The following is an 11369-nucleotide window of genomic DNA, read 5'->3' on the forward strand; positions in this document are numbered from 1 at the left end:
AGGCGTTTAACAGTCTCACATCCGGTTGGATAAAAGGCCGCCTCAGATTTTCTTTTGGTTTCTTGCATCAGTGGCACAAGCTGCACACGCACACACACACACACGCACACACACACACACACACACACAGACCCTGACATATTATCTCATTACAAAGTCGTTAAAGTGTTGCCTACTTAAATATTCAGCAGACGTAGAACAACATTAGCTTCCACTGGAGGTCGTCTGAGGAATTAGAGATCATTAACTCCGCAGCTGATTGGTTCAGTGGTTAACGTGTGTGTCTGCTGCAGGTTGAGCAGAGCGATTTGTTTAATGAAAGGTAAAAACCTCCCGTGTGCGACTCTTCCTCTGTGGTGTTTTTGGCTGCGCGTGCACGTGCGTGTGGTAACGTGCACGCCGGTGCTCGTGGGCGTGCTTTTGGATCGTCCGCTTAGAACCAGCGAGGAATAGAAAAGCTTTATTCCCCCTCTCTCTCTTGAAACACAAGGAAAATAGCGGCGTGGAGGAAGGGAGCAGATGAAAATAGCTCAGTAGGCAATCGCTGAGTCACAAGGCAACGCTGGGAGTCAGGAAGACATCCATTCCCACATTCATCAACTCCGGGCTGTTGTGTAACTCTCTCCACACCCGTAAATCAAACTCTCCTCGGCGAGCTGGACTTTCTGTGCGAACGTCTCGTGTCCGCGGCGGCGTACAAAAGATGGCCGTGACACCACAGGTGCCATTTATCACGTCTGACAGCGCTGCCTGGAGCGCTCGGGGGGGGGGGGGGGGGCAGGGGAGGGAGGCCGAGGCCGGTTGGCTGTTCCGCAGGCCGGGTCAGCTTCACCCGGTCCATTCATCACGCCGGTCCAGGAGCGTGGGCTGTCAACGCTCATGTTTTTTTAAGTATTGTGAAATGAAACCCGGCTCGGATGTAGATTTCAGTTTCAGTTAATGAATCACGTTACTCATGCGCTCGAAGAGGAACTCAGACAAACACAATCGGGGTCACATGCTTCACACGCAGGCTGTGGGAGAAATCTGACAGAGAGAAATTAAAGCTTTATGTGTCTGATTCAAAATAAAGATGAAGGACACGTCTCCACTTCCTCTCGCTGTGCAAACACAAAATCATATCCTGCATCCGGGCGCCACCATCTTACGTCTTTGATGTAAATTTGGATTCTGCACAGTTGAGATTTTCCTACATTAGTATTTAAAAATAAACGAGCAAATTTTTTATCTCTACCTGTTCTTTCTTGTCTGTTTGCAGCAGGTTTGTGTCTTTTGTCGTCTCTTTGTGGTCATTTTTCACTTCGTTCTAATTGTTTTCTACTTCTTGTTGATTTTGCTTTATAACTAATTTGTGGTCATTTTGTGTCTTTGTCGTGCGTTTTTGCGTCACATCTGGTGTCGACATTTTGTGTTTCTGAGGGTTTTTCCTGTGCATTTGTTGCTACTTTTTTGTGTCTCTGTTGTTTGATTGAATTTCCCAACGATAAAAGTTAACAGCCGGCGTGAATGAGTCGTGAAAGTAAAGTCTGATGCAGACGTTAAACGGGATTGTTCCTCTCGCCTGATAACTTTGTGTGTTTGTGTGTCATGTGCAAACAACTGACACCAAACTTTGTGTGTCTGTGTGTGTCTGTGTGTGTGTGTGTGTGTGTGTGTGTCTGTGTGTGTGTGTGTGGGTGTGTGTGTGTGTGGTGAATGGCAGTACAGAGTGTGTGTGACTGATCTCAAATCGAACCCAGTTTTCCCTCCACAGCCTCCTCAGCTCAGCAGTGTCATAGCTGCCAAAAATGTCTTTAAATAAAACAAAGTAGAACGAGCTAAATATCAGAAAAAGGCAAATTAATTTCTATAAACTTATGAGTGTAGTGACGACTGTAAACTTTGGGGTCGTGAACGTTATTGCACGTTTTCCAGAGGTGAGTGAGAGAAGCTGAAGTGTGACTAAGTGGAGGATTGTGCCGGGTCATGTTGAATCTTCACAGTGAGAAACAGCTCCTGCTCCGACTCTCTGTTCCCACTTTGCCTCTGAATATTTCACGCTGTGTGTTCCCACCCTCCGACTGCTCCGTGTCCAAACCGCCTTTGTTCTCCGCTGCCGGTGGCGAGGAGCTGCGTGCTCGCCGCTTTCTGGGACGGCTGCAGCAAGACTCTGTCTGAACCGGTTATTTTTGGCGGGTACATGTAATTGAATGGAAACAATCTGCCGATTAATAATGAATAAGCAAATCTGTGTCTGTGTCCTCAGGTTGAGGCTCGGAGTGATGCAGTCTCTGTTCGGCGGCGGCGGGGAGCTGGAGCTGCTGGGGGGAGGCGGCGACGGCGGCGGCGGCCTGAAGGAAGATGGCTGCGGCAGCGTGGTGTGGCGCTCCTCACCCCTCCACCCCGAGGACGTGTACTCCGCCTCCCACTTCACCCTCATCACGGCCTATCAGGACATCAAGACCAGGCTGGCCGGCCTGGAGCGGGAGAACAGCAGCATCAAGAGGAAGCTCAAGATCTATGAGATCAAGGTCAGGGCTCTTCACTCTGTCGCTGAGCTTCTTTAGACTGAAGCAGAGGAAACCGAGTGTTTGGGAAACGTCAGCTAACTGTGCACGAGCTGCTTTGTGAAATGAAGGTTCCAGGTTTCACCAGACACATCAACAACAGCGGCTAGATCAGGGGTGGGCAAACTTTTTGACTCGCGGGCCACAATGGGTTCTAAAATTTGACAGAGGGGCCGGACCAGGAACAGATGGATGGAGTGTTTTTGTGAACTAATATAAATGACATGGAAAAATCATTACATGAAAGGATTTTGCCTTTACCAAGTAGAAAAGCACTTCTTTGCAAGGCCATTTAACAAAAACCCGCCTTCAGAGAAAGGCTTGCTAGCCTTTGCTATTTCGAATGCCCCCCCAAAAAACATGCCTTGGTAGATGACTCTTTAATCGCAGTTTGTCTGTGAAAAAAAATGTTGCTGAGTCTGCAAAGTAGTCGCCAACCTCTGAGCTGCAGCCGACCGTTCTTGCGGTGGCTAGCTAGCGTAGTTAGCATGCTTCGTAGCAAAGTGACGGCTGATGTTGTACTCCATGAAAACTGCCACAGTTTCTCGGCATATCAGGCAAACAGCCTTCGATTGGACTTCAGTGAAAAAAGTATTTTGTTGTTGACTCCGTGTTAAACACTCGGCACTCATTGTCCACTGTTCGTTTCCTTAATCCTCTCATTTTACAGAAGGGCTCACAGGGCAAAGGGGAAAAGTGAAGGGAGATCATGTGCCCTTTCAAGCCTCACTCCCGGGCAAATTTAATTTAGCTGACGCTTTTATCCAAAGCGACTTACAATAAGTGCTTTCAACCCCGAAGGTTCAAACCCAGAACAACAAGAATCAAGAAAGTATGATTTCTTCCTGAATAAAGCAAAACTACAAACTGCTATAAGTACGAGCCATTTAAGTGCTACTAAATTGATGGTTTCAACAAAAAAAAAAAAATTTATTGATTTTTTTTTTAAATTAATTTTTTATTTTTTTTTGTATTAATTTGGAAAAGTTCGGCGGGCCGGATATGGCCCGCGGGCCGTACTTTGCCCATGTCTGGACTAGATACCGGTTTCTATTACAGACGTTTTCAGACATGAACTCTGGAGAATGTCCAACTCTACAGTGTTCTCTCACCTGAGCTCGTTCAGACTTTATCCAGAGTTTTACCAGGAGAAACTCCAGAGAATGTCCAGAGCAAATAACATCTGTGTTATCACGTCTCCGGAGAAGTTCAGGAGAGGATCTGGAGTTCAGAGCAGGTCTGAAAGCCGGCTAAGTTTGGTTTGGACCGCTGGGTCTAATCAAAGATTTATAAAGTTCAAATTACTAGTGACATTCACAGGCGTCTTCCTCTCCTGATATTACCTCGACCAGAGGGACTTTCTCTTGCCTTTGATGGATTGTTGATATAAACTTTATCGCCACCTACTGGCCCAGGTCTTTTTTGAACGTTTGTCGTATTTTCCGTGATCTTGACGAAGATGTATTGCAAAATAGATGTAGTGTGGATGGAGATTGTATTTTCTTTTTCTTGGAGGGGAAAATATCTGTTCACAAAATGCGTCCACGAGGCCTTAAAGTCGAACATCACAGTGTTTTTGTTCTTTTTGTTAAAACACAGAAGATCCGGCTTCCATCGAGCACGAGGCCATTTTGTCCTCTGATTGATCTGAAGAGAATCACAGGACGAGCCACTCGGCTGCTTTTATTGATGCAGCGTTTGTTCACAGAGATAAAAAGCAGGAGAAAAGCGTCGCTGAGCTTTGATCCTGGAGCAGCCGGGGAATAGAGTTCACTCCAAAAGCAACGCAGTTTCAATTCATGTTTAAATATAAATAGATGATATTGATCCTCATTTCTAAAAACCAACAGGAGGACTGGGAGCCTGAGTGGGACCAGTTTGACTCCTGTATCAACCTGTGACCTGAGTACAGATACAGAGTCTGGATGATCAGGATCAGTAAGAGTTTTATCTGAGAACACAGGGAAAAGCAGTGAGGTTTAGATATAGGGCTGGGCAAGTTAACTGGTTTAATCGAGTTAACTCAAGTGATGAGTTAACTCGATTAATTATTTTATCTCGCATTAACTCAGGTTTGATTATTTATTGTTTTATTGTGAAAGTCAGGCTTTTATTTTGTGAAAGTCTGTTGCCGACTGCTGCAGAACAGGAAAAAAGAAAATAATTGGCGGATAAACAATCGAGTTAACTCATCACTTGAGTTAACTCGATTAAAACGAGTTAACTTGCCCAGCCCTATTTAGATTTAAAGACGATTATTATTCTCAGTATAAGTGAATCTACTGATTATTTTAATTCATTAATCAATTGTTTCACATGATTTACTCTAAACAAACATGCAATATGGGATATGCGTTTCTAAAAATACTTCAAAACACAGCTTTCTTATATCTTCACTGATTTAATCTTTGGTTTAAAGTCACTGAAACAGACAAGTAAACATTAATGTTATATCTTGAAAGGATTGCGATATCGCCTCCGACTCGTTGAACATGAAACATCAGAATCTCCTCCGAGCTTCTTGGCGTGAGAGTCGGTGACACCTGGAACATTCCTGCACAGCCGGGCCTGTGGGCCTGCTGGGAGAAATCACACCAGCTTCCAGTTGGTTGAGGGAGCAGGTGAAGTAAGAAACCCACCACGTAGCAGAAGCTGGACCCACACACGGATATAGAGGGGGTGGGGGGGTGAGCACAAAGGAAGCAGCGTGGGAGGAGAGAGCGGAAAGAGAAGTGAAAGAGAAACGAGGGAAAGTGTTGAAATCAAGTAGAAAGGAGGATTACATTAAAGAAAGATCTCCTTATCCGGACTTTCTCCTTATCATCATCAGTCGTTGGTGTTCTACTTATTCGAGGAATCATCCGGAGCTGTAATGTGAACGGAGAGGAAGAGGAAGAGGAAGAGGAAGAGGAAGAGGAAGAGGAAGAGGAAGAGGAAGAGGAAGAGGAAGAGGAAGAGGAAGAGGAAGAGGAAGAGGAATCCAGAGACTGTTGTTCTATAAGTTAGTGTCTCTGTTTAAACCGGAGCTCCACTTTGATTCTCAGGGACTGACATAAAAATCTAATTCTCGACGCTGATGTTTTTCAATGTGTTTTGATTTTCCGGGGAAAGAGAGAAACCTGCAAACTGATGGAAATGTGATTTGACTGCTTCTCTCCTCTCGTGACAAACGTGTGGAGCCAAGGTCCTGCGTGGCTCTGTGAACAGCTGCTGGGGGGCTGGGGGGGCTGGGGGGGCTGCCACGGTGCGTTCAGGGACAGGTGTTGATTCTGGGAGAACCGGTACAGATGCCGGCTGTTTGGAGTAGGACTCGTCACACCTGGGCCGCTGTCAACACAGCAGGCGCCTGTTTCCAGATCCCGATAATCAATGTGGACAAGACGCACATCACAATATTGACTCCGGACATGTTCGTGTGCGAGAGGAAACAATATTCCTTTGCTTCTCCTGCAGACAAACTCTAAACACAGGCTGCGGATGGAAGAGTTTTGACACGAGGTCGTTCTCTGAAGCTCGGCGGTGTGAGAGGTCTTCGCCCCCCCACCTCCCCCCCCCCCCTGGGGCCTGCCTGCCCGTGTTGAGAACGTTCGCTGTTCAAAGGCCTCAGAGATGTTCTGCTAAATGGAAAAGGGTTGTTTGCCTCTTCACTCAGACGTTGCATCAGCTGTGGAAAAGCTCTCTGCTGGTGTTCTAACACTCTAAATGTAAATGTGTCTCTTCAGGTCGAGGCGCCGGCGGCCGCTCGCCACGTGCGTCGCTTTCACGGGATTCAGTTGAGTGCTGTGACCAGACACTTTCCCTCATAATTAAAACAAAAGTAAACGTGGTACGGCTCCTTAACGCAGATTAAAGCAGCAGAATCCCAGCTGCGCACGGTGCAATTATTCCTATATATTTGAAATGTTTATGTTTAATATAGTTGCACGCAGTGGAGTATAAAGTACTTGAAAGCCATACTTGAGTAAAAGTACAGATATCTTACCTGAAAGTGACTTTGGTAAAAGTAAAAGTCACCCGTCAGAAAATGACTTGAGTAAAAGTCTTAAAGTAGCTCAGTACTTAAGTAAAGTACTTAAGTATCGAAAGTATCTGGTGTTGAAATATACTTAAGTATCAAAAGTAAAAGTACAAGTACCAAAATTAAAAATGCCAAGTGCTTTTTATAGTAATCCTATACAGACACAAAACAACCCAACATGTTTCTCCTCAAGATTTATCTCAACTGACTGAAAAATTATAACAACAATATGAATATAATGTATATAATGTATAATTTTACAAATTTTAAACCCTAGATGAGAGAGAGAGAGAGAGAGAGAGAGAGAGAGAGAGAGAGAGAGAGAGAGAGAGAGAACCAACCTCCGCTGCTCAAGTAACGAGCCAGTTTGAGACTTTAAGAAGTAGAAAGTATTTTACATATTTTTGTTCAAATGTAACGAGTAAAAGTAAAAAGTCGTCAGGAAAAGAAATACTCAAGTAAAGTACAGATATGTGAAAAATCTACTTAAGTACAGTAACAAAGTATTTCTACTTTGTTACTTCCCACCACTGGTTGCACGCCACGATCTCTACGATAAGACGGAAGCACCAGTATCCAAGATCCTAATGTTTGTATCATTGCAGGAAGAGGAGACACGTCCTTCATCTTTATATTTCTTCTAGAAATGGTTAATTACTTTCATCATTTTAATACAATAAGGAGCCGGTGCTTCCGTGATAATGTGATGTGCAAATAACATTTTCCAAAATTGTTTGTGGGGATAAAAATTGAAGTAAATTTTTCCTTTGAAATGAAAAGGTTAGTTTTTGAAAATGAAATCCTGATTCCACAAGATGCTTCACTTGAATAAGCTTTGTTGAGAATCTGACATGAACCGTCTGAGACACTGGGAGTTTTGTATTGAAACATTAAAATGAACAACAGCAAACAAGGGAGTTGGTGTTTTGACGAACCCGACCATGAGTCACGGTCCTTCCCCAGATTTCACTGTGTGGGATGAAATCAAAACGTGTGATTAAAACAACTCGCTGTGTAAATTCTGTGACTAGTTTGAGACAAACTGAGAAATAAAAATGTTGCTCAAGAGAGAAAATTACTAGTTCAAACATTCTGATTGTCTGAGTGAGATCTGGGCCGAAGAGAAGCTGATGCACGATGAATCTTTAATGATCCCAGAGTGAAATCATCAGAAAATACAGAATCCAGCAGGAGAAAAAAGTGAGAATGAGCAAAGAAAGAAGATTATGAATCCACAAAAGGATTCACTCGCTGATTACGTGTTTTCTCAACCTCCTCCTGACGAGTTTGTCTCCTTCTCTTGTGTCTGCAGTTCCCGATGATCAACGAGTTCGGGGAGGACACCAACTCGTACTGCTCCTTCGAGAGCAAGGAGACGGCGCTGCTGCACTCGGAGAACGGGAACCTGCAGCAGAGAGTCAACGTCCTGGGCCACGAGGTGAGAGGACGGCTGAGGACAGACGGGAGGAGGGGAGGAGACTTCAGAGAATCCCCTCCCTCCTGGAGAATTAATTGAATTAAAAGGGAATTGAGGTCACGGTGAACATGTGCAGAAAGACACCCGGAGCTCATTAAGCACTAAAGCTGCAGCGCAAGCAGAAAACACAGAGATGGATGTTTGTTGAGGAAACGTCCAAGTCTCTCTTTTTGAGACGCGGTTTAATTGGGACTAAAACCTGTCCAGGATTCTGCTGAATGTGTGAACCTCATGAAAGGAACAACATAGATAAAGATGCATCCATTTCTTTAACACGTATACAGCAGGATTTATAAAAATAAAAACAAGATGCGTACGTGTGACACAGGTTCAGACAAACTACAGAGAGTTACACAACTGTACTCACAGGGCGAGGAGGATGGCGACGCCCATAATGTGCCCGGACGACTAATGGCCCTCAGTTGTAACTCCACAACAAGAGAGAGAGGAAGTAGAAATAAGAAACGCAGGAAGGAGTCGGTGTAGCCGCAGCGGTAGAGAGAGAGAGAGGAGGAGGAAAGAGATGCATTGTGGGAGCAGCAGAAACGATTAGCGTGGGACACACCATAGACATATATAAAGACTAGATGTCTCGTTCGACGGAGCTGGACGTCACCACATGGCGGCCATCTTGCTAGGGGGAAGCCCACTCACCCATAACATTGTGTTGGTAAATAACCATAACTTGCTCAATTTTCAACCGATTTTGAAACGGTCTGGTTTGTTATAAACGTCAGAGATGTAGATATGACACTGCATACTTATGAATAATTATGTTATTTTCTAAAAAATTTTTATATTTTATGCAGTGTCTTAACTACATCTTTGACGTTTATAACAAACTAGACCGTTTCAAAATTGGTTGAAAATTGAGTCAGTTATGGTTATTTACCACTACAACACAATGTTATGGGTGAGCGAGCTGCCCCCTAGCAAGATGGCCGCCATGTGCGGACGTTCGTCTCCGTTGGCCAGCAACGCAGACGAGACATCTAGTCTTTATATATGTCTATGGGACACACAAGGTCACAGAGTGAGGAAATGTGCCACGGCTCAGTGAGCGTGCTCTACTGGGACACACACACACACACACACGCACACACACACACACACACACACACACACACACACAAACACACTCCACTACTTACTAAGAATCGTGACACATTTCCCTTAATTCAGAGGATTTTTTATCATCACAAAACACGCTATCGATGAGTTCCATCTCTGGCATCTTCTCGCCGACCTGCGTCTTCTCCTGTTGTGCGTCACAGCCCTGATGTGTCAGGTAGTCTGTGATTATGACTTCCAGAGATATGCACCCCCCCCCTTATTACACCACAGAGTCGGGGGAAGATCTCAGCAGGACCTCAGGAAAGACGTTTATTAAAATAGAGTTGAACATCATCATTTGCAGAGATGAGGGAGGCGTCGCTGTCCGTGCTGAGGCGTCGGGAGTTTCTACATTTGCTTGGTGACACAACATGTTTTTCCCCTTTGATCGCCCTCACTCTCTTCTTCTCTGCGTCTCGTCTTCAGCTCCAGAAGAGGAAGGAGAGGGAGGAGCAGCTGGAGGACGTGATCCAGGCCTACGAGAAGATCCACATGGAGAAGAGCAACCTCCAGAGGGACCTCGACAAGATGGTCCGCGGCGTTTAATCAGTTCACTGCACAGGAGCCACACGGCTGCATGAGTTCCTTCTGACAGGAGATGAGGGAGGAATATAAAACATGGTTTAAAATCATGAATAGTTAATGAACACATTGAATATTTAGAGTCAAATTAGCAGGTTTGGGCCAAAAGTATCCGGACGCCACTGGAGGGGATTTTAACCATTTGCTTCAGACTTTATATTAAAATGAACGTAGACGAAAACTGTAAATAAGATTCACACTAAAAGTTAGAGTGCGTACAAAAGGAAATGTTGACTTCAAGATATGGTTTTCAAGATGGCGCTGAACCAAATATCAAACTGGAGGCTTGGAACCATAGATTTATATATAAAGACTAGATGTCTGCGTCCATAACTTGCTCAATTTTCAACCGATTTTTAAACGGTTTGGTTTGTTATAAACGTCAGAGATGTAGTTACGACACTGCATAAATTATTAATTTTTTTAGAAAATAACATAATTATTCATAAGTATGCAGTGTCACATCTACATCAATGACTTTTATAACAAACCAAACCATTTCAAAATCGGTTGAAAATTGAGCAATTTATGGTTATTTACCACTACCAACACAATGTTATGGGTGAGCGAGATGCCCCCTAGCAAGATGGCCGCCACGTGGTGACGTCCGGCTCTGTCGAACGAGACATCTAGTCTTTATATATATCTATGCTTGGAACCAGCAGCTCACAAACCAGTGTGTGACGTCACGATGGCTTCAGACCCTGAGCTCCACTTAAATACATCAAATGTGAAATCCCTCATATGTAATATTTCAGTCAGTGTGACAGTGTAACATGAATGCTAACGAGGAGTTCACTAATCTATCTGAATGTAAACTGGGTTTAAAGTGATATTTGTCTCGTTTCTCCGGACGTTAGTTTCACGACCTGATGGTGAAAACAGGAGAAACTTCTCAGAACTCGATCGTGAACTTTACACGACGCTTCTCACCTCAAAGGTTTCTGTCTCCGGAGGAAAGGTTTTTCATTATGTTTCACTCAGAGTGAAGCGTCGCTGTCGAGTCCTTTTTATTTTACCCGTGAGAGCAAACTGCAAATCTTGCCTTTGAGTTACTTCCCCCCCCCCCACGACATGTTACTAAAATTACATTTTCCTTTGATAAGTCAGAGCCGATCCAGACCAGGTATCAGCTTCCAAGTGAGCAGATTGTCTGGCTGCTCTGTGATAACAAACCATCTCATAAGGGACTGAAGTCCGCGGAGCCGACTCAGCACTTTTCACGTGGTCTCAGTGATTTAGAGACGAGCTGCCAACAACTGACCCGAGAGCTGTGACAGTTAATACCTCTCCCTCCACCCATTGGGCCTCGTTGACCTTTAACCTCTCCGCAGTGCACCCACTCACTCCTCTGCACAATATGTCTATAAACACAGAACAGGATTTAAAAAACGAATTCTCTTTCTGGCGTGTGATTGCAGACGAGCCTGGTGGAGAAGCACGTGGAGCGAATCCTCAACCTGGAGTCGGTTCTGAGGCAGAGAGAGAACTCGCTGCAGAAGATCAACATGCAGCTGCACAGCAAAGACATGCAGTACCTGCAGCTGCACGCCGGCCCGGACGCACACTGTGAGTGATGACACACACACACAGACACACACACACACACACAGATATCAGCAGGTGAGGCCTG

At 44.7% G+C, this 11369-nt stretch overlaps 1 protein-coding gene across 1 annotated transcript in view; it reads left to right on the forward strand.

The window, feature by feature from the left end:
• Positions 1-2261: 2261 nt before the first annotated feature.
• tbkbp1 (TBK1 binding protein 1) overlaps positions 2262-11369 on the forward strand; it is a 24206-nt gene continuing 15098 nt past the window's right edge. The window contains exons 1-4 of the mRNA XM_061095526.1: positions 2262-2510; positions 7877-8002; positions 9581-9685; positions 11158-11305. Of these exons, the coding sequence (XP_060951509.1) occupies positions 2262-2510; positions 7877-8002; positions 9581-9685; positions 11158-11305 (628 nt within the window). The remainder of the gene's footprint in view (positions 2511-7876; positions 8003-9580; positions 9686-11157; positions 11306-11369) is intronic.

The sequence above is a fragment of the Limanda limanda genome, chromosome 21, assembly GCF_963576545.1.
Source record: "Limanda limanda chromosome 21, fLimLim1.1, whole genome shotgun sequence".
NCBI lineage: Eukaryota > Metazoa > Chordata > Actinopteri > Pleuronectiformes > Pleuronectidae > Limanda > Limanda limanda.